This window comes from Tyto alba, unplaced genomic scaffold (genome assembly GCF_018691265.1).
Source record: "Tyto alba isolate M040663 unplaced genomic scaffold, T.alba_DEE_v4.0 Super-Scaffold_40, whole genome shotgun sequence".
Classification (NCBI taxonomy): Eukaryota; Metazoa; Chordata; class Aves; order Strigiformes; family Tytonidae; genus Tyto; species Tyto alba.
In genome coordinates, this window is record NW_024881316.1 from 45,978,819 (window position 1) to 46,003,499 (window position 24,681).

A 24,681-nucleotide genomic window follows, 5' to 3' on the forward strand; every position below is an offset into this window, starting at 1 on the left:
AGAAGTTTTGGGAAGAAACGTGAGGTTGGGTGCTTTTGTTTGTTTGAGGATTTGATTGGGTTTGGTTTGTTTTGGTTTTTTGTTTTTTTTTTTTTTTTTTTTTTTTTTTTTCCGTGGGTTGTTGTTTGTTTGATTGCTTGTTTGTTTGTTTTCCCTGATGATCTGCAAAGGGATGTTTTCTGGCCGTGCACGGAGGGGTGATGGAAAGCCCCTGGGTAGGGATCTCACCCACTTTGGGGGTCTGTGCTGCTCCCCTCTGCTGCTGGGATAGAGACAGTGTATTACATGTTTTCTGTCTCACTGTTTGCTCCATTCTGAGCTGTGGGCACCGATGCCCACAGTCCCGTCTTGGCCTGCCCTGGAGGAGATTTCAGAGCCACACGCCCACGGGTTGCACACCACGCAGAGCAGTCCTTGGTGCCCCGCAATCTCAGGCACAGAGGCAGGGAACAAAATCTGTAGAAGCACAACACAAGTGGACACCCAACACCCACGCACCCAACACACACAACCCGCCAGTGTCTCCTGCGGGGAGCACGGCTCCCCCCCTTTTCAACATCATTCGCTCTGCCCCACTCAGAGCCCACTCGTGGGGCACCACGGGCAGAGCCTCAAACCCTTACCAGACCCTCAGGTGCTTGGCCCACAGCCACCAACTCAGGATCACACACCCCGTCCCCCAATGCACAGCTATTTTCCCAAACGGCTGCTGCAGAGAGGGCCCGTCGAGGCATTAAAAAGTGTTGTGAGTTCTTATGGCTTGTGCGTAAGAGAGAGGAATGAAGTAGATTTCTTTTGGCTCTGGTTTGGGTCCTATCCTTCACCGCAGGAGCTGTAAGAGTGCTCCTGTGTCAGTGCTGATACATCTCCGTAACAGAGGGCTGATCCTGGGTGCCCGAGATGAACATCCTTTTGTACTTTCATACAACCTTTAAAATTAAATTCCAGTAACAATCCCCCTTACTTATATTATTCTGTTTTCCACTGTAATACCTTGCTTCCCCTACACTATTTTTTTTTTTTTCACATTGTTTAAACTTAAAACTCTTAATATGGTTAATAACCTTAAAACCACTGTGTAAGAGGCAGGTCTTAAAAACTGCTGACCATCCCCTCAGTCCTACTGAATCTTCTGGTTTATATTTAAAAAAACCTCTATTTTGTGCATGCGGGTGTGTATTTGTTTTCTTAGCATGAATGTTATAGTGAGGGACATAATCTCAGAATTATTTGTGTTCATGGAACAAGCTGGTTTACATGGCTACTTACATGATGGGAAGTTTGTTAACTTAAGTGAAACAAAAGGTATAACTGGAGGGAAAAAATAAAGTGCTAGTTGATATTTTTCCCAACAAATTAAGATAAATGAGAACTTTGAATATTTAGTTCCTGATATTAATGACAAGGTTGTGTAGGATAATTTGGAGAACATTTTAAATTGCTTATAGATCTTTAGGAACTGAACATAGGATTAAATAATACTTATAAACTCTATATAGGTAACTGCTTGCTTACATTTGCTACTTGCTAGGAAAAAAAAGCTGAGGAGAGGCAGATTTTCATATCTTCATTTTATAACATACTGTAAACTTGCCAGAATTTCAGAACAGAGTAGAAAATATACTATAAATTGGAGAATCCTACTAACAACACCTGTAGATATAAATAATAGACTAATAAAAAGCATAACTTGTTATTAATATTTTATATAAGATTAATCTGCAGGCACTCACGCATGCTTATACTTAATAATGTACACAAGCACATAAACATGCATATATCCTGAAAAACAAAATAAGCAGTATTTCTACACTGTTGTCACAGTATTTCTGCACTGTTGTCACCAGTATATTATGATGTTTCCTTCCACAACTGCATAATATTTATGGGTGAATAAGTTGGAGAAAGGGACTACCTCTGTCTGGATAAATATAAAATATCCATTGTATTGCAGCTGTTACAATTAACAAATAAGAAATGATCTTGCGGAGTGTAGGATTGTGTGTATCTATACAAAACTATAAACACACATTGAAAAAAAAATTTGTACCTAAAGTGCAAAAAAATCATCCAGTGACTTCAATGGATAATTTTCTCTCTCATTCCTAATAAAGCAATAGCATTACTTATTATGAAAAGCATACAACATGTGAGAATATGGATTTTTGTCAATGAAAAGATGTACAGATACTTAACACTGAGGGCATTAGGGAGGTTTATATTTCATCTGATGCCCAAGTGCATAACTAAATCAGAATAAAACACTATACCCCAGCCACCCTATTGTCCTCTTCTTCTATACAAAGGGAAACCTACAATCAAAACAGACCAAGCTCTTTTTTCATCATGCGTTACTGGTATTTTCATTGTGTCGACAAGACTATTGGGTTACAGTCTGGTTCTGTTGTTCTTGCTACTGTCATCTACACAACCCATCATCAGCTTGTGTTGGCATTTTGTACTGACTTCTGCTATTTGATGGGGAGACAGGAATATGGAAGGGAATATACTTTCCTGATCTTTGATGTGACTACCTTTTACAATATCACATAGCCTAACTTTTATTCATTCTAGGCTTGGGAAACAAAGCAAAAGTGCAATTCACATAAAGGAGTATGTTGTGCTGAGCATGAATCGGTCAGCTAGAGGGAAAAAGTTTGGGACCCAAAAGTAAGTTAGCAAAAATGAATGTAGTCTTTTGTTATCCCTCTCCCTCGGACCACTTGAGAATAATCATAGAATAGAATAGAAACATAGAACAGTTTGTGTTGGAAAGGATCTTTGAAGGTCATCTAGTCCAACCCCCTCGCCATGGGTAGGGACATCTTCAACTAGATCAGGTTATATATAATCTCCTGAGGTGGTTCAGTAGCTGATGCAATTCAGTTTATTGCAGTATTGGACTCTGGGTCTTTCACACAAGTGTGGTCTGATGCACAAAGCATATCTCTTCCTCATCCATCTTTTTCCTTTCAAACAATCATATTTGTTGAAATCAACATGAAGATGACAGATCTGAGGATAAAACTCTGTCATGAAGAAAGAAGAAGTAATTGAATAGAGTTGGATGAAAGAGAAGCTCTGAAGAAGGGCTTGTGTGCCTGAAAGCTTCCCTTCTTTCTCTTTTTTTTCCTAATCTACCAGCTGCAATACAAAAGGTATCCCCCTCTTTGTCTAAATCTTGTCTTACTTGTGTCTTTAGATCTGTGTGGCTGTAAGAGCACAACTATCACCATTTACAGTCATCTCTAACACAGTAACTTATGGCAACAGATGATGTCAGACCAGACCACGCAATCACTTCCCTGTGGGAATAAACAGTTATCCTAAAACGAGTCTTTTTAACGTTCACAGGCCCATTTCATGTGGTACTTGGAGCACGAAATTCTTGAAGCAATCTGCTGGATGATCCTACCAGTTATCTCACCTTCTGCCTGCTCTCATTTTCTTTTTCCTAACCTTGCAGTAGGACCAAGGGTGTGGATAACTAGTCAGTGAACAATGGCCTCAGTTTTCCCTTTTTTATGTACACTGGTGGACATATTACTTTGCTGTGGCTATGTGTGGGGCTCTTCATTTGATGAGCTGATGGGATCTTATGTATCCTGGCACCAGAAGCTAGTCTGTAAAGATTTCTAAAGGAAGTAAAAGCTATGAAAAGGAATATGGATCTCCAGGCTGAACTGCTAGACTCATGAAAGGCACTATTTCAGTTCTGTTTTGAGATATTCTTCTGCTTCTTCAGCTGGTATTTGTTAGCATCCTATCTCTCAAATACCCTGTTATGACACAACCAGCAAGGACTAACTTTTCCATAAACAAGGACTGACTTTTCCAACAGCACCTACAGTGTCACTGGGTTGTCAGGAAAGAAAAGCTGGTTGTTGCTGCTGCTGCTTAGTGCAACTTAAAACATACCTTGCCCTCTCCCCATTGAGTTGCACTTCTTCACAAAATCATTTGTCCACTCTAATGCATGATTGGAATATGGAGGAAGGAATGCACTAAAGCGTGTGTGTTTGGCAAGAAACTTAACCCTTCATCTTCCAGTGCGATCGCACTTCTCTTTTCCTTTCTTTTTCCAGAAGCCCTCCCTTTGTTTACTGTCATGCCTTTTTTCTGTTTACCACCTGGTGTAAAGGCCAGGACTTCATCCACATCCTCTCTAAGGTGGTGTTTGTAGTAGGAGATCTGTGCCTTCGAAACTGCACACAGTTTGTGACAAAGACATAGCTTCATCTAGAAAACACTACACCGCTCTCTGTTGTTGTGTCAATGAATAATTAATATAGTGAAATAATTATATGCAACAGATTTTACCTTCTTGTAATTTGCAACTTGTTCTCCATGTTTCTGGAAAGCAAATGACTTACACATTTCTTTTACTTTTAACCCATACCTGGCTTACCTGGAATAGCTTTGTTTAAGATCATGTTGCATAGGCATGACATTTTTAAACATTTTAGACTGTAAACAACCTTTTACTAAATAGTAATGAGATGTGTTCCAGTAAATTCTGGTTAGACTAGGAGCAGCTGCAGGGTAACAGGTTTTTGGATTAAAGGAACTATTATTTATCTGGCATAAATAGTATGCATACTGGCTTAACCTGGCAAGAAGATAAACTATAATATGACACTGATTTCAGTACAGTCTCACTCATTATAAAATTTACAGACTTATTGAAGTAAATAAATATGTACACATTGCTACTGTTTTCTTGACACGTATATATGTAAACGTGTGTATATGTATTGTGTGGCAGGAGATGCCAAATAAACAAATCTACTCAGTGTTAACACTCTACAAAAATGTACCTGACAGACCAGAAGTTTGAAAATGTTGATTGAAACTATTCATAGGTTTCTGTGCAACCCTGCTTCATATATATATATATATAAAAAAAAACAACAACAAACAAAAACAAACACCACAAAAAAAAAAAAACACCAAAACAACAAAAAACCAAAAACATTTCAGGCATGTGGCACCAGATTTCTGTATGTGAGCATATGAGCTCATGAATTGTAGCTTTGAGCTATGCAAAAATGTGCATAAGTGCCCTTGATATGTTTATATGATTGGTGATGTATGATTTGTCTCTATATTCTGTCTGAGAAGTGGACACTAATATTTATCCTGTAGCATAATTAGAAAAGTCATAAAATAACCTGCTGTACTGAGACAGGATCTCACCCATCTGGGATTTATACCAGGAGCTGTTCTTTTCTGGTATTGCTGTCAGCACAAATGTTTAAATATACCTTCAAGAGCTGAAATATTTGGAAAGAAATTCTGTTTGCTTTATGTAAGTGAGCAATAGTCTGCCTTTAATTAAGTTTCATCCTTCAGTTATATTCCTCTGTCTCTGCTAAAACTAGAACATGCATAGTCACCTAATTTTAAGAGGGATTACGTGTGGAAAATATAAAGGTGTTAAGATCTTGTCCAAAGTGAACTAATATTTTCTTTTTTCTATTCTATTCTATTCTATTCTATTCTATTCTATTCTATTCTAGTCTAGTCTAGTCTAGTCTAGTCTAGTCTAGTCTATTCTAGTCTATTCTATTCTCATTACATAATTTAGATTGCAAACTAAAATTTTTAAGCATAACAAAATGAGCTCTTGCAGTGCAAAAAGATTAAGGTGTTCACAGGAAAGAAAAAATTGTCATGGTAGTTTAAAAAATATAGTATACTTCCTTTAAACATGAATGTTGAGCACAAATTCATTCTGCTATAAGAAGGTCTTTATATCATTGCCCTCACAGAAACCATCTGAACTCCTTCTAGTAGTGCATTGAATTATATGATATTTTATATCACTGTCACATGCAGCTCATTCTTTTTTCTAATCTTTCCCCAGGGAAAAATTGTGCATGCAGTAAGATTTATTTCTTCCACAGAATTTTTTATTATAGCTAGGTTGGAGAAGGCAGGTCAAAGAAAAATATTTTGCACTTGGTGATAAAATATGTGCTAGTCCTTAAGGTTTTTTTTTTCCCTGGAAGTTTGCAATATCCTTTTGGATCAGTTGCAGAGAAAGTTTTCTCTCTTGCTCTCTCACATATTAGCTTTAAGTTAAAAGCTCAATTTTGCCTGAGGAGTTATTGATCATAGTCTTCATCGAAAGATTTGGTGATCATTCAGCAATTTTAGACCCAGGCCAAGTAAGTGCCACTTTCAAGAAATAAACAATTCCAGAAATAACCTGAGATAAACTGATGTAGCTCAATAGATTTCAATCATTAACATCATCTGAGGATTTGACCTAACTTTAGAAGGAGCATATGAGAGTTCAAAGGCACGGAAAGCCATTCTGGCTGCAAATCACTGCAAACCAATAGTGCCATTGCAACTTTGCTATCCTAAACACTGATATGAGAGTTAAAATGAACACATCTCATTAAAACAGATGTCCTAAAATTTTCACCAACTGCATTTTTTAAAATCCTGAGTGATACCAGAATGTGGTTCAATCTTACGCTGTTAATCATATTAGATACAAGACTCAAAAGACTGAGAATATGTAATTTTTACTGAGCATGAAATAAAATAAGGTAGCCATAATGATCTAATTTGACTATAGGTCTTACAAGGTCTAATAGTTCACTTTTGTTGGACTGAATTTTCAATCCACTCATCTCTCTCAAAGCAACAATGTGATGTAATATTTGAAAACAAAACCAAATATGAAACCACCACCCAAAAAATATTTCAAAAACCCAAACAAAAGAACAATAATAAGAACAACTACAGCAAAAACAACCACAAGGACACAGTAGGATTGTTCTTCATGATTGAATTTGTCAAAACATGGAATATGAGATTTCTCCCACTCTAACATTTCTTTTGCTTTATAGGTGGCACCTGTGTTGTTAACCCCACCGACCTGTTCTGCTCTGTTCCTGGTCGCTTATCTCTCCTCAGCTCCACTTCGAAGTACAAAGTGACCATTGCAGAAGTGAAGAGGCGCCTTTCACCACCAGAATGCCTCAATGCTTCCCTCTTAGGAGGTATTTTGAGAAGGTAAGTTGAAGGTGAGAATAACAAGTCCTAGACAGTGCTGTAATTTCTGTAATTTTTATTTTCTACAAATAAGTTTTGTTCTCTTTCCTCACTTGGATAGGTGGTCACAGTTTGGGAAAACAGGAGGAGATGGATTGGGAGTGAGCACTGTTTCTAGGGGAATTTTCAATAAATGAGAAAAATGAAGATTTTGTTGACATTTTTCCTGGGAAGTTTACATTTTTAATTGAACTGATTTTTTTTTTTTTTTTTTTTTTCAATCCCCTTGGTTCAATTACTCATCAGAGATGGGTAGGTGCCACTTTGACTTGTTCTGAATGAAAAAAAAGAAGATCCTCAGTGTGTGGAAAATTTCACCACAGCTACAAATCTGACTTCTTGTTGAGAAACTATTTCAAAGTAAATTGTTTTACCAAGTGTAGTTACAACCCTCACTCATAAAAATCTAAAACATGGAGCTGTAGGGATGTCTTTTTTTCACGTTCTCTTTTATATGGCTTTTGATTACAGAAAAGATAGACTTAGCAGAACATGATGGTTTTATTTTTCTCATTGTGAGATACTGGAGGAGAAGCAAGTAATTAGGTATAATTTTGCCTCTGACCCTTCCCTGACCAGAGTAGATGCAAGCAGAGAGCAGTAGCAGAGAAGAGGGAAGTGGCAGACAGTGTCTCACATTGCAAGTGGAAAACAAGGAGGCAGCTGTAATTTAGCCAGGCATATGTAAGTCGCAATGTCCCTGAGGCATCAACTTAGATGGCATAAACTACTTGAATGGCCTTTGATCAAAACTGGATGGAAAGTCATAGGCTATTTCACTGCTGTCACTGAAGGCCACACTGATCCTCATACTTATACTGAAAGATATTTTAACCAGCCTGCAATATTCTAAGGTATGTAGTAGTCCAAGAGCTGTCTCGAGCCATCTTGCAGAGTAAGGACTATAGATCACAAAATTGTTTCAGGGACACAAGCCCCATTTACCTGCCTCTAGAGACATTGAAATCCAAAATCTATATCCTCAAAAGTTTTGCTCTGTTACTGCTTCAACTTGGAGAGGTCTTCAGCTAATAGTCACAGAAATATTGACTTTAAATACTCATACCACAGGTTTCATCAATACCAGTACAAGCTAATAAGAATGCAAGGGCATCGGCCTGAACATGGGGACGCATATGTCTCTTCTGTTAAAATGTTAGAATGATCCCCATAAATTTTTGACCCAGACCAAAAATCATCATCCCAGATCAATCCTAGGCATAGTTCAGGAGTTAACAAAAGCCAGGGACTACTCCCAGCCAGCAGTTTGGATGTTCTAATTCTGGTTTATGGAGCAGGGAGTGTAAATTAATAGATTTGGTCAGGCTATACCTGTAGGTGTCACAACTAGAGAACAGACTCAAACACTCTGTAGCTGACCAGCAGAGATCTGGCAAAACCAAATGTTTGCCATGGTTTGCCTGAGACCTGGCAGGGTTGGTTTTGCATCCTGTCAGCAGTCACCATCTAAGATTTCCCCAGCTAGTTTTTCTTCAGAATTAAGTGTTCTCAGAAGGCATTCCCTGACATTCAACATGGTCAAAGTTGAACTATCTCTTAGTGCATAAAAATGACCTTCCAAATGGTAGTATACCAGGTTTGGTTCCTTCCTCTGCCTGAAAGAACTTGAACCTGAACCTCAAAACATCTAGATAGGCATGCTTAATACTCAGCGATGATTTTTTCTAAGCTGGGGGCCCCTCAATCTCATTTGGGGCTAATTGAATATTTGCTGGAGAAAAAGGTGTAACTGTAGTGATGACTATTATCTAATGACCAGGTCACTCATTTGGGATGGAAGAGATCTTGGTTCCAGTCACTGCTCTATTCAATGTTTAAGCGTTTTAATATTAGTTATTCACTGACAGCTGGATGCAGCATTTGTCTAAAAGACATGTTAAAATTCCCTCAGGTTGAGCAAGAAATAGAATCTATGTCTTCTGCATAAGTGGATATGTCTCAAATGCTGAGGTACTGTAGAAAAGCAGATGTGGGATGCACCAGGAATCATTTTGTGATCACAAAGTCATGTAGGCATTTGGGATAGGGACATAGATAACCAGTGATGGCTGGGATCTTAGCTTCAGCGTTTCCTATTGCCTTATCCTTCTTCCTTGTAAATATTGGGCTTTGTGGACTACATTTCTAAGTACCCAGGTCTCTACAGAAATTATAGAGGGATAGCTAGATTTGGGTTCCACATAAGTATCTACATTTCAGTAGCCATCTGGCTTCCTTTTATTGTCAGGTGAGAGAGATGGATAAAGTCCCCTCATTCCAAATGTCTGTATAATATCATTCTAGGAGTACATGTTTCTCTCTCTATTTTCTCTGGAGCCTGGAGGGGCTAAATCAGATATAGCAACCACACTGTCAATATTTATATTCAGCCATTGCAATCCCAGGCTCTGTGCCCAAATCAGGATGATGGGTTCCACTTGGTGGAAAGCTGTCTGAAGATCTGATGACTCTGTTGACAAGCATTAAAATGTCTGTCAAAGGACCAACATGAAAGACTCGTATAGGGTGAGCAGGACGTTAAGAATACAGCTGTGAAAGATTTTATGTTGATGTCATAAGTGCAGGCATTAACCCACACATTTGTCAATAAGGTGTGTACAATTTCTAGACTTTCTAGAATAGGAAAAAAAGTGCAGAATAAAGACAAGTTTCTCTCCTACTATTCTCTCATGATAGAGCAAAATCCAAGAATGGAGGACGTTGCTTGCGAGAAAAATTAGACAGACTGGGACTGAATTTGCCTGCAGGAAGAAGAAAAGCAGCAAATGTCACACTCTTGACTTCCTTGGTAGAAGGTAGGGTTTATAATATTACAATGCAGTATAAACATAAATAAAATGTTTCCTTGTATACAACACTTTTCAGCCACAGTGTTAAACACCATAATCTGTATTTTATACAAAGAGGAGAACTGACTTGCCTAAATCCACAGACAGAAGGGGTGGCAAAATGGAAGTTCATTCTGAGATGTCTTGGCTCTCAGCAAGTGGTTTGGTCCTGCAGTTTCCTCAACATTGATCTGTGTTTTCTGTGCTGGGATCTGACTTACAAATCAATGATCCAAGTGTTCTTGTGAGAGAGATGAATGTCTTATACCCAACTCTATAAGTAGGTTTGTTTATCCTCCTTTTTTTTAAACTTGTGAATTTCCTGGAGCTGATCCAAAAAAAGGGATATTTTTTTTTTTTTCCCATAAGAAGGCATAATATTTAGACAAGACTGTTCCCCCTACACATAAATGACTGAAATCTGTTTTCAGATAAACTCTAGACAGGCCCAGGAGATATTTCCTTGGCCTTTAGTTGATGTTTAAATATCATTCACCAAATACTGCCAGGCTCTTCAAACCTTCAGCTGGGAGATACGGGTTCAAACCCCTCAGGCAAAGGGAAGAATCTCTACCTGAATCTCTTCTATTCTGGGTGACTCCACTAAGTACTCGGTTTGTTGTCTGGCTGTGAGTAGTAGCTCTGGGAATTTCAGGTCCCTCCCCCTTAATGTTGAGAGCACTCAGCTCATCCTAAAGGTCAGCACCTTCTAGGATCATAACCTGAAAGGTCCATACAGATCTAGGCATGTAGGCTGAGGTCTCAGCACATATTACCACAGAATCACAGAAAGGCTGAGGCTAGAAGGGAATTCTGGCAATCTTCTAGTCCAACCCTCCTGCTCAAAGCAGGGTCATTTAGAAGAGGTTGCTCAGGACTCTGTCTAGTCAGGTTTTTAATATCTCAAATAGTGGAAAAATAGTACTGAATCCACAACAGTGGACATTTGTCATCATCTAAGAGGAGGAACTAAGGCTCTCAGGGGCCACTGAGCACACAGAACCTCAGTGGGGCTGCTCTGAAATACAGGTGTGTCCTTATCACACCTGCTTGTAATAAAGAGAAAACTGTGATGGAGTTACAGTCTTAGAAAAGGGAATTTTCTCCCCCAGTTTACAGGAGTAAGGACTGTCCTTACCCTCACAGTTCTTCATGCACCTTGGATTTTAGCAGGGAAGACTAAACAGATATGTGGCCAGCTGCTCATTATCAGAAGAGACTGAGAGACAAACCTCTCTTTCAACTGTTGGCTTGGGACTGATGGTAAAGTACTTTTATTGTAAGTCAGGATTAGATTCCTTTTTTTCCTTGGGATGAAGCTGTCCTGGTCTCCCTGTCCTTTACTCAAAGACAATAGCAAACCTATTATCAAGTCTATGGCACTGTTTTTGTTCTTGGACTGCCTTACTGTGAGACTTAAAGATATATAGAGGAGACCAAGCTCACTTGACAGAGATCTGTTTGCACAGATATGTCAAACATTAATTTTGTCTACTGAAATTTTTGGGAAGGACACCACCATGTGCATTAACAATCCAACAGAAAACAAAATTAAGCTCATTTTCTGTCTATGTAACCAGCCCTTGGTCAAACTTGACAGTGCTCATTGAATTATTTGTGGTATAAGTTGTTCTCCCTTTGTACATGCAGATATTACTTCCAAGGGGTACTAACTTGTAATACGGTTTCTGCAAGGAAACCTGTCTCTCAATGGCTCCTGCTGCTGGAGGAGGCAGAAATTGAAAGACACAAGCTTATTCTGGGTTTTAGAGGACATGAAGAAAACAGCATTGGATTTTTCTGTCTGATGTCAATACATAAATTGATATAATGATTTGTTAGTCTTATTAAATCCCTAAATACCAGATGCACTGTATGGACTTCTCAGAAGTACCCAGCATTGTGATATTCTTGATTACTTTAGATGGTTCTAAGTTTATTATTACTAAATCTTCAATGTATCAAGGCCTTCAATATCTCAGTAAGATAGGAATATGCTCAACCTCCTGAATATTTATTTGAGGTAAGAAAAAACAAAGTTAGTTGTGTGGTGGTTAGGTAGATTGACCAAATCCATCTCAAAAGTCTCTGTCATGGCTAATACTTCTCTTCCTATAACGCAGACTAAAATAATTGAGATTTGGGGAGTACTGTTGAGTTCAACAAAGGAACTACAATGAATTTATAGACTGTGGTGGTCATATGAAGATCTAGATTCTATGAAAATTATTCTGTGGTCCTTTGTTTTCTGCAAACTTACTTCTTTTGGAGTTCAGCATTGCTGCTGGGTGTTTACTGTTATTTTTGTTTTGGTTAGGTTACATCTTTACTGTCTTTGGTAGGGACTTCTGGGACACAAAGTAGGATTTTTTTGACAGATCAGTTCTATTCTTTACATTGTCATCCACATAAATCAGCACAACGGTTGTAAAGACAGACTGAGAGAAAGAACTCAGCATTGCAAGACTCTCCGCAGCAGTATGGGACACAGCTTTGTGCAACCTGTAGGTGAGGGATGCCCTCTAGTGCCTAGATCAGATGAAGGGAAAGGTCATTTTCCAGCTCTGAAAGGAAAATTCCTACATTTCAGCTAATACAATAAAGGCTCCTCCATTAAATACTACATTGACAAGGCTAAGCCTTACTGATGGCTCAAAGGAGGCAAAAGCCTCCCCAGTGGGAGCAAGAAAGGATGTAAGAGGGGAGATGTCCCCTTCTGTTTGGATAAGTCATTTATAAGGCAGAGACATAGGATAAACGTGGTTTTAGATGCAGGTAAAAGAAATGTATGAATGATTTTAAAACCATCAGGTTTTCAAAAAAAAAAAAAAAACCAACCCACAACCAACCAAACCAAACCAAAAACCAGCAATAACAAAAAAACCCAAAACAAAACAAACAATAACAACAACAAAACAAACAAACAAATACACCAAAAAAAACCCCACAAACCAACCAAAGAAACAAACAAAACAACCAGAAAAACAGTTGTGAAAAATCTGGAATTTGTTTTCCCGTCAAACTTAATCAAGACACTGAATTTCCTAGGCACAGAATTGACAGCATTCATCATTTGGGGACCAAAACTCTTGAGAAAAATATGTCAGCAGTTACTTTTTTCACCCTGCTATCAACTGTCACACTTCTCCCCCACCAGCCTTTGTTTAAATATCCTTCCACTTCTTCCTCCTCCCTTCTCACCCTATAAATAGAAAAAACTCTCCTTCCACCTCTTGCCTGTCCCTCCTCCCATTGGGTAGCATTTCTGCTGGGTAGAGCATCCGGAGGAGGCAAAGCTGAGGAGAGAGTAGGAGGTTCAGATGCTGAGTGTCCCTCTCCTGGGACACAGCTTCTGCCTTTGCTCTGCATAGGATCATCTCTCACTCTTGTTAGACCCAGGAGACACGCACACTGCTCCTTGCACCTGCCCATAAAAACCTGTCAAGGTACATGGCTGGTCTCTCCACTGAGGTTTTCCAGAGCTGTCTCTGCCAATTCTGCTTCAGCAACTCTCCTTTTCCATCATGCAAAGCTCTCTGGTCAATTGTCAAATTATATAGGAAAGGCAGAGCTGCCTATACTTGCAAAGTCGTGTGCTGGATTTAAGGGGAAAGCATCAATGATTCCCAGCACCCATTCTTTGTCTCTGCAGGAGGAAAGAGCTGGAGATATTGCACATAAGGAAATTTGATTCTAGGCTGAAACAATGCAACTCGCTGTAATAGCCAGGGAATTTAGGGGTTTCTGCCTTTAGTATGACTTCTCCCTGGTGTAAATAATAACTAGGCAGAAGAAGGCAGACCTAAGGTAAAAGACAAGAGGTCAATGCACCCATATTTCCAAAATTTCCACATTCTCTCCTGAAATAAATGTTTGTACAAATCATCATGTAGAAAAAAAGAGAACATCTTTTATGACATTTTGTACAAACTACTTTTGCCTATCAAGCGAACTTATTTCCTATTGTACAGTAATACAAGTGACTTCTATTTACTGAGTTTAACAAAAATTAATATATATAAAAATATATCACAATCTGCTTCTAAATACCAAATTATCATGTGGTCCATGTTCAAAATTATATCTTTGTTCAACTGTGAGATATGATAAATCATGTTCTGTGGAGTGTTTTCATGTCCAGATTTGTATTTTTTTTAGAATTTTATGTTGTAATTGAGAATGTCTACTCCTTATTTCATAGGGAAGTGCATGCTTATATGAACAAATATGCATAGTCCTAATGTGCATTCACAGTATACATCAGTTTTCTATTCACATCCCCTGGGAGTAGTGCATATATTTTACCAGTACTCAAATCCAGTTAGGTCAGATAAACACACAACAAAGTATTTGCTTGTGGAAATGACAGTTATTTTTCTGGTAAAAATACCATTCATATAAGAGGAGACAGTAAACTCTGAAAAGGTGAAGAATAAGTTCTGGAATAGAGGTCGGTGCCTGTGGTTCCTTATGCATCATGCTGCCCCTAGCACAGGACCTCTGCTCCCATGGAAGTTTTCACCTTCCTTGGCTTGTTCAAGTCTGTGCAGAGTAGACCCAGTCTTTCTAGGGATGGGATGCATCTCATAAACTCTATTATAGTTGTATCTGTCCTCTCACATCTCATTGTAGGCAACAGGGAGAAATCAGCACTTCTGGGTGATTAACAGTGAAAATAAATTAATAATTAAACATTTGATTAGTTAGCCCAGAAAAGCTGTGAAATCTCCATCTTTAGAAATATTCAAGACTAGGCTTGAAAAGTCCATAACCTAATCTAAGGCCGTGCTTTCAACAGAAGGTGATCTCCTGAGTTCCATTCTAACCTCGACATTTCTATAATTCCTCTGATCCACTTTTACCTTCTACTTTAGTGTGGGGTGATACGTGCTTCAGGTGCTAGTTTGTCTCCACTGACTTGAAAGCATTAGGTCAGATGTCAATACTGACATTTAATCAGAGGAATTCCACTGCACATGTTCTCAAAGGGAAGTGTTACAGGTTCTGCATCCCTCTTAACTGTTCACCTGCAGCATCAGACTGGTCTCCAAAGAGCCAGAGTCCAGTGCCCCTCTCATGATGACAATCAAATACACAGCTCTGAAAAAAAAAGAAAATAAAAAGCCCACAACACCCTAACCCCAGTCACTCATACAGATAGACTTCTGGTAGCTGACCTATTTCTACCTCCTATGATGAGAGCAGAGCAAGTGTAATTTGGAAGTGCCTATTTCCCACCAGGGAAAGACTAATTAATCCACAGATGTTCACACTCTGGGCAGCTGTGTTTGATCAGATAAATCCAACACCAAAGTTGTCAGAGTCACAGCATGCAGGCCAGAGTGTTCAGTAAACCCTAAAATAAAATTCTGAATTCTCTGCACTAGTAGAGTGGGCTAGGTTCTTCCAGAGGCATTTGGCACCCAGCATGGAGTTGGGTTGTGGTGTCCAGTCTCTGCAGCAAGGTAGGGAAGTGCTCAGCACCTGCCTTTGTCACAGGCTTCTTACAAAGCCTAGTTAAGCCATGTACTCCCTTTGCCTTGATTTCCCCACCTAGAAAGCATCAATTGTGTTCTTTATTGTCATCCCTTTCTGTTTTGCCTGGTCAATTTTGACGGCAATCTTTTTGGAAAGAGAATTGTTTCTGTGCTCTACTTTGGGGTCTGCTCATCTTTAGTGTGGGACACTTGTAGTCTGCCTGCTGGCTTAACCCATGTGCAAATATGCTGAAATGTGTGTTATCCCCAAAACTCTTTCCTGGGGTAGAAGGTTATTCCTTTAGAGATAAAGTGAAACACCAAAGGCTGAATCTCAGTTCTTCAGAGTGATTTATTCCTACCTTCCACTAATTTCTATGCCTTCGATATCAGTGATAAACTGGGCTTACAAAACTTGCCCAGTACTTACTGGTGGCAGGGGAGGCAGCTAAGTCCAAGTGTCTTGACCAGTATTTTCTCATGAGAGGAATAACCTCCCTCTCTTCTGGCTGGCACCATCTGATGACTAAGCATGAGCAGGCCAAATGGGTTAAAATCTGTAACAGAGTTTGGGAATGAATGTCTACAAAAGTGATTTGTTACTGTATTTTTTTTTTTTTTTAAGAGTGGAAGAAATTCTGTAAGCATGATAATAATGATGATAATAATAACCCTAAAAGCTGACTGACCCATTTTGTTCTCCCACAGGGGAAGCATTACATTTGGCCAGAGATTTCGGCTACACCTGTGAAACAGAGTTCCCTGCCAAGGCGGTAGGAGAGCACATTGCCAGACAGCACATGGAACAGAAAGAGCAGACAGCGAGGAAAAAGATGATCCTAGCGACAAAGTAAGAAGGGAGGAGAAACTAAAAAAGAAATCTGTCTGTCACTTCTCCATTTTGGATCTGGGGGCTGGGGGAGGGAGGAGTGGGAGTATGAAGCTGGGATTGCAGTGACTGCTATCACAACAGTACTCACTGACAGCAAGTGAGAGCAATCCTCTTTAGAGATGCTGTGAGAGGAACCTTATTTACTTCAATGAGGTTTTAGTGGTTATCCTCATATTGCCTGCGGTTAAGGAGGCATGTATGTCTTCTCAAATGCTTTTGTTTAGGTGAGAGGAGGGGACATTATTATATGGTAAGATCTATAGGGCAAAGACTGGCTTTGTCTACTGTTTGTGCATGAGCAGGAGATTTAAGCTTTTACTGAAGTACTGATTACTGTGGGATAATTATCATTAGTTTACTAAGGGAGAGATGGCTTGCAGAGGGACAGATCCTCTCTGGACGGAAATTGCAAGAGTTCCTCTGAAGTCAAAGGCACTGGAACAATGTACACCAACAGAGGAACTTTGCTAAAGCTATTAAAGACACATGGAGACACCTGACTTTGCTCTAAATAAGCCACTCACCTCCCTGGAGCAGTAACATCATGTTAGGATAACATTTCATCTAGGTTAATTAGTCTTGATGAGGGAGGAATTAGCTTTCATGAGCCATGGGAAACAGGGATAAATAGTCTGCATGGAACAACATAGACCTACACTGAGTGTGTGGTATGCCTGCATGGAGTAGTCTTGAACATATTAATACTCTTCCTGCACTTACTGCAGTGTTATACATTGAGGCTACAGGAGACATGAGGCCAGAAACCTAAGCTCTCAAACCACCACACCTAGTGCTGGAAATGTTGGGAAATCATGCAGGCTGGGATATATCCAAAAGAGAGGAATCACCCTGTAGCAAGGGAGAAGGCTGAGCAGCAACAGAATTGTCCTTTGTGTCCCAATGGTTTTTTGCTTTGTTTGTGGGGAACAGGATCCCTTGACCTTGGTGTCCCTCTTGTATCCAGACTTCTTTGCCCTGAAGGTGACCCAGAGACAACATGCATTGAAATATCCCAGGCTCGTTTTTCCCATGAATATAGCCTATGATCCTGCTCTGAGGTGATAGGCAGAGCATCATATGGCTCAGAGGGCATTTGCTGGTTGTGAAGAGGATGAGAAACCTCATGCTCCTAAGTTCCTTGTAGATTAAAAGGAACAATATAAGTGGAATATGATCTTATTCTTACCTATATCCACACCTGTTTTAGGGGTGCAAGGGTGTTCAGAGACATGAATATAAACGAGCTGGCAAGAAACAGCTCCTCTCTGCAAGTTGTTTCTCCTCATTGTTGTATAGACCATTAATGATCTGCTCCCCTGACTATGTAAGAGCTGACACTTCTGCTGGACAGCCCAACCTAAACAAGAGTTAAGACTGCAAGTTGTCCCTGATGGAGGATTTGCCCCATCTATAAAATGTTACTCAACCATAATGGTACAAACCTTCCCCCTTCTTTTCTGGCTCTAGTGAGAGATCATAGTACCATGGGTTGTAATAATCAATGAGTAACTGTTATGTCCTTCCTCCAAAGACTGTTCCACTGAGAGACACACAAGAGTCTCACTACCCTTTCTCACCACTCTATACCTACTTTCTCACCCTCCTTTACTACTGAGATGGGGAGTAGTAGGCATGCATTATTCTTAACCTGTGTGAACTTTGGGCTTGTAGGCAGTTATCCTGCACTTGTAAGGAACAAAATTACTTTTTGCTCTCTTCCATCAGTTAAAAACACCAGCAAATTGATCAGAGGTCTGTGGATAATACAAAGATAGGTCATATCCTACTGCAGTCAGTGCTTGTAAGAGGGACAGATGGGTCAATGTGTGTGCTACTACTGCCCTCTCCTGCCTGGAAGGAAAACAGTGATTCACAGACCAGTCCTGTCCAGGTACTACAGGAGATACAGGTCCACGACATCTTAATATTAGCATGGTATTTCCCAGCTATGCTTCCATGTGTAGTAGGTACTCTAGTTATTTGTCAGGAGTTTCAGTTATTCACTAGGCATATATAAGCTCTAGGTTTGTAATTTCAGTAATTTGACAACTGCCCTGCTTCTTGCTTTTGTGAGTTGTGACAGCTGATAAAAAGTGATGGAGTATTATGCTGCCACCAAAAACAACACTAAAATTCTGGGGTGGTAAAATCAGTTATGGCAAGCTTTGCCTATAGAAAGAACTAGAGTGCTATTGCCTGTGTGTGTTACCAATGTCCACTCTGGGACAGAGCCAGTATCCTGCAGAAGTGGTGAGATCTCCCACATGTGGGGTCTTGAGGAAAATTAAGGGGAAAAAACAAAATTATTTCCACAATTCTGAGTATATAGGTGAGATTCCATTCTGGATTCAGACATCCAACTTCAGTAGCTTGATTCAGTTGCCCAAACATAGGCACCTGCTGCCATTTAAAGTGAACTAGGTTATTCAGCTTGGTTACCAGCTGTTGCTCCGGAAGAACACAGGTCTCTGTTACTGTGTTGTATCTACCAGTTATTATGGATGTCTTAGGTACTATATAGCTATATGTGGGTAACCAGAGCCCTTCATGTCTACAGTGCAGATGTCTCCAGTGTCCAGTAGGAGCTTCCAGTGTTATCAAGGGCGTCTATACCTTGTAATCAAGCAATCCACCCACCCTGAATGGAAGTAGTTCAGCTGCCATGCACAGAACTGCAACCCACCCATGGGCTAGTGAACGCTAAAGACCACTATTTTAGATGCCGATAGCCCTCTTTAATACATGGAGGCCACTGAGCTTTAGGTAACACTCTCTTCACAGTCCTGCTCATCCTGACCTTTTCTATTATGAAACAAACCATATTCATTGTGCTAAAGTACCTGATCTTCCAAAACTACCCCTTGGAGTTGGTCTGTCACACTTGCCCACTCAGGACCTGCCTAGGACAATACTAGTTGATGCAACAAGATGGTGCGATGGCCCGTTCTAATGATTTGGTGGTCTAGACAATGAAGGATCAGAGCTTTACTCGACAATTATCATGGGAAGAAGAGCTGATTGGGCTCTGTAGCATTATACAACACTGAACACAAGTGACATCAAGGGCAGGATGGGAGTGAAGTAAGCTTTAGTTAAGAGCTGAAAGGGTAAGAAAGGGGTAAACCATGAGAGAAGCCAGTGTCCTATAATTCTTTTTCTATGCACTCACCTCCTTTGAGTAGATGATTGTCTGGACACTCCAGAGCAAGATGCTTCAAAAAAAAAAAAAGACTGAATTGTCATAGTTCTGATCAAAGGGTTCTGGCATGGGTTAGTTCACCTTGCAGAGGTGTGGGAGATCCTGACTGGCTTTACAACAGGGGACAGAACCTCATCAGGTTGCAGCTAGAACAGATGCAGAACTGCTGAAGGTCACATCAATAATTCCACTTGATGAAAAGGCACATTGTGCTATGGGAAACATCACAGAGTATCTCACCATAAGGCCTTCCACATGAGACAGAGGGACAGGTACACACACATTTACACAGAACAACACTGAATAGTGTGAATAACAGTTTTATTGTGGGGTTGCTTAGAGCCAGTACAGGGCAATCAACATCTGAGCCATGACACTATGTGCTCAATCTGCTAGTTTTCTGAAAAGTAGCTCTGAGACCATATGCACAGGACCTGCCGAACACCTCTCTGATATCTGGTCTTTGGATGCCTGGCAACTCTTCCGCACTTGGAATATATCAGACTTATGAGCACACATTTATCCCACTCTTATACTTGTCTCAAAACGTTTGCTTTGGCTGCTGCTAGAGATAGGATCATGGATTAGATGGACTCTTGTTCTGATCCACTACAGAATTTTTCATCTTTTCCTGGTCATATACTGGCACATCTGACCATCTATCATAAATCATTAGGAGCCTCCTTTGTAGGAGTCACCAGGACATTTTTATTAATCTGTGACCCTTAAGATAGCATAACCATCTTTCTTTGCTTTTTCAAAGTCATAGTCCAACTCAGCAAATAACTGTCAGCCTCTCTCCCTGTCACTACCACAGGTGATGTTTTATTGGTAGTGGAGGCTCTGAGACACCACTTTGCCTAGAAATCTCCTTGAAAAAAGTAGGTTACTGTCTCTTACAGGTTTTCATGTATAATAAAAAAGTTTTTTCTTTTCTTTCAATCTGCCAACATTCAGTAAAGACTTTTGACATGTGAAGATAGAAGGGAACTTAATTGCACACTTGGTTCTGACACTTTCCTTTGTCAAAATATAAGAACTTTTAAGATGAACTTTTTCAACAGGTAGAAAGTAAAGGTTGGAGGAAGGAGAGAAGAGCAGTGTTGACAGGGCCGACTGGGGATAGCAGATTGTTTAGAAGACAAAATGACTGACTGTTTTTAGTTGTTGAAAGGAACTGTTTTTCCTCTAAGGACCTGATTCATTAAAACTGTATGCTGCATTTACATACATTTCTGCTGAATACCTCTCTTTGCCTGAAAGGCTAAGACAATGCTATCTTTTCAAGCGGTAGATGTCTGGGTCCATACAGATGACAAGCATTACAGAAATCAGGCTTGGATGAAGTCCAGCAGCACAGCAGGAAATAGTTTTCTGCATCTCCTCTCCTCTTAGTCAAGAGAGAGCTGTGGTATCCAAGGTCTATGTCCACAACTTGAAGAACAGTAATATAAGGAGGGGTAAAACCGGGTTAGTATAGTTTCCTTGCTTGTAACTTGGCAATGTAGGACCTTCTATAAGACCAAGAAGAAGAGATTACTCACTTATTTTCCATTATGCCCCAGTCCCAAAAGACAGGGATTACAAGATGATAATGAAGAACTCAAATTTTATCTAGGACCAGATGTGCAAAGTGTCTTCTAACAGAAATCAGGGACCACAGAGATTCCCTTTAGTATTAGAAATTGGCCCCAGGCACAGTGATTGCATCTATGCTAACAAAGTAAACAATGTACACACTGACTCATCAGATTGCAATTGTCCATATTATTAAAATGTTAGAATGGGTCCTTGAACACTCCCAAATATCTTCTGAGTAAGTCCTGGGAGATAGCCCACACCAGGATCTATTCTGAGTCACGCTGTTTAGGAGGCTAGAGGAGCATAACTTATCAGATGGTGACAATTTGCATGAGGGTATAAGAATGTCCCCTGGCACTGTATACTTTACTAGGTATCACTGTTTACTGGGTTATATGTAGTCACTGTGACCAGTATTAGGTCAATCCAACTGAGTCTCAAGCTAGTATCAGGCAACCCAACTGCGTGTCCCAATCATCTAGTGAGCATCATGCCCTCCTGATCACACATTAAGTGCCTATATTTCCAATACAATCATGATATGTTCATTTGGAAAAGTCATGAGAAAGAGATCTCTCATTTTTTAGTTAACTGTATCATAAACCAAATGAAAGTAAGTGGTGTCTCTATTCATCCATGGTCTAGGTAGTACTTTTCTGAGGACATGCACTAAATGGATCTGATTTGGTTTCTTTTTTAAGAAATACATTGGTAAAATATTCCTAGACTAATCTGTAAATTGGCCCAATACAACAGTATCATAAAAAATGAAAAGGCCTTATTTTCAGGTCTCTCCTAGTGTTAGGTCCTATATAGAGGTATCCCAAGGGATATTTTTAGCCCCCAGATGCCAAGAAGCCTCAGGGAGGGCCTGAGAGGGAGAGGGAAGACAGCAAGACCATTCATCCTTTCCAAAGAAGTTGGGCTACTATGCTGGTAGGAGACCAGGCAAGACAGAGCTTGAGTTCCCATTGCAAGGTGCCAAGGTCTGGTCCCAGGTCCTACCTACTGAAAGCGTGTGTTGCCCAGGAAACCATCGTCAAGAAAAAGTGGAGATGATGGGATTTGCCTCATTTGCCTGTCTGTTGTGTAGGCACAGACAGCTGAGTGAGTCACTGAGCTCCTCCTACAGTCAGCAGAGAGAAAGAGGCACTTAAGATGCAACTCCTCTGGACTGCTGTAGATATCTACTTTAGGCTCCATGATACATGGTAGAAATGTGAAACAATTTAATGAATGTTTCAGTAAGAAAATTAAATAAAGCTGCTGGAATGAATTCTCATTCTGGACAGACCTGTGGGAGAGGTTTCAGTTGAGGACCATCAGTTCTTCTGCCCCAGACCTTACAAGGAAGTAGAATATAGACACAAATGGAAAACAGGAGAGCAAAGGTAGCATTTTCCTTCACAACTCCTAGTGCTCCATTTGTCTTAAGAGTAGGGGGTCAAGAAGGCAAGGTCAAAATGGCCAGGACTTCTACTTACAGGTAAACCAGTGCTCACAAGCAAATGTATAAGTAGTGGTTTATTCACACAAAGTCCTCAGGCATGATCTAATTCTAGTTCACAATTTTCTTTAACCATAACAGTTGCTTCTAGTGTAGGTGAGCTAGGCCACACTTGACACTGCCAAACTGGGTCCAATTCAAGAGAGAATTCACATTTTAAAATGTCAATGTTAATGTGGTTCCAAAGGGGAACTATTCCTGTTCAAGAGATTTTGTATGTCGCTGGCTCTGAGAATTTGGGGCAGGGAAACAAGAGAGGGATTCATTTGCTTTTAACTTCTTTAACAGTGGTTCTGCTAAACTTTTCTGTTATGAATGAGATTATTAAGGATAAAATGACAGTGTTATGGGAAGCAGCCTTATGGAAGGGATTATACCTGTCTTATTTAAGGTTTTCCATTTTATTTTTAGACAAATATGTAAAGAATTCCAAGACCTTCTAAGTCAAGACAGATCACCCCTCGGATCCTCCAGGCCGACTCCAATATTAGACCTCGACATCCAGAGACATTTAACACATTTCAGGTATGATTTTGAAAGAGGAACAATTAACTAAAATCCACGTTTTTTATAAAGACTACATGTGATGTTATAATGGTATTTGTTCCTTTTTCTAGAAGAGTGTAATGTCCATAATCCCTCTGCCATCCGTGCCTGTTAAAAGTGCATGTTTGCCCAGCAATATAGTTCAGGCTAGTTGTACTCACCCTGCTTCTAGGACTCCAGTCTGAGTTTGAGTAAGCAATTTTCTACATCTGCTGGCCAAATCTCTCCATCTGGCTAGAAAGTTTTCTTACCCTAGATGTGATCCAAATTACAAACCAGCCAACAGGGTGGATGGTCCAGAACTGTAGAAACTCAAGCTCAGAGCCAAAATGACAATATAGATGAATCAAATAGCAATAAAAGGAGGAACAGTTAGGCTGCATCCTTACCAATTAATTAAATAATTCCAAAGCCTCATCTATGCTACTGAGACCATTTGACATCATCTTTCTGTGACCATACTGTTAACTCTTTGGCATCCAAAGCAGACTGGCCTCGAAATATACTACCTACTAAAACAGTCTTACTGCACTAATTCCTGAACAACACCCTGGAAAGATCTGGGAGAATGTGAGCAGGCTCAGACTAAAAAGCCAGAGACTACTAATATATTTCGACTCAGTTCCTGGTCCCATGTCCTAGCAGTGTTTAATTTACTGGTGTAGACAGCCTAAGAAGCTGTTATGAAGGCAAGGACCCATGATACATGAACACTAAGTCCAAACTCATCAGAATTTTATCCAAGTTATTGATAAAAGTGCATAGACACTTTGGGATCAGAAAGATTTATTACCTCAGGAGTTGCTGTGCCATTTCAAGTTTTTGCTTTAGGCTATGTGCTAGATACAGTCAAGAGTGAGGTGGGAACTTCCAGGGGGCTACTTTGAAATAGTGGGGTCATCTGAGATATTTATCAAAGATAAGTGTGATGAAACATCCTAAAGGTGCTCCTGTCTTTGCTCAGACCACGGAGAGGAATACATGACTAGCTGAGATGCAGATTTTTTTTTTTTTCTAGCCATTAGCTGATACCTGAAAAAATCAACATATAAAGGATTGTTCCAGAGAGTTGTTTACAGACCATAACACCAAACAGGTTTTCTAGGCCTATAAAGCCTTAGAATGATGTTACATATTCCTTAGCACAGCCAGCTGAGCCATTCTTCATTCATTGGCTGGACAGACAACTTCTGTGCCCCAACATCTTTTAGTTATTAAGATTCTGATAGAGCATGAGGCACCCAGAAACCAGGTGGTGTGATATACTTAGTCCCTCAGACTAATGTTTAATCCCTCAAACATTGAATGGAATCCAAAACACCCACCATCGCACTTCTTCCATCTATCTGTTGAGGGGTGTGAAGAGGCAAGGATAATGTGTAGTTCACAAATGCATACATTCCTGTTTATTCTTACACATACCTGTGTGCATCCTACTTGTATATGAACACACATAGACAACCCCACTTTGGTTCTCATGCAGTGATGTTCACACACGTACACATACCACTTATGTCTATGTATACTTTGCCTCATACACACACTCCAAAATACCTAACTAC

The 24,681-nt window shown here is 39.9% G+C and overlaps 1 protein-coding gene across 3 annotated transcripts in view; it reads left to right on the plus strand.

Annotated features, from left to right (window-relative positions):
* Nucleotides 1-24,681, plus strand: part of TFAP2D (transcription factor AP-2 delta) — a 55,667-nt gene that overhangs the window by 11,087 nt on the left and 19,899 nt on the right. For all 3 annotated transcript variants that reach the window (XM_033005060.2, XM_033005058.2, XM_033005061.2), the window contains 4 exons: nt 6,864-7,029; nt 9,766-9,884; nt 16,103-16,244; nt 22,985-23,098. In XM_033005060.2, coding sequence (XP_032860951.1) covers nt 6,864-7,029; nt 9,766-9,884; nt 16,103-16,244; nt 22,985-23,098 — 541 coding nt within the window. The remainder of the gene's footprint in view (nt 1-6,863; nt 7,030-9,765; nt 9,885-16,102; nt 16,245-22,984; nt 23,099-24,681) is intronic.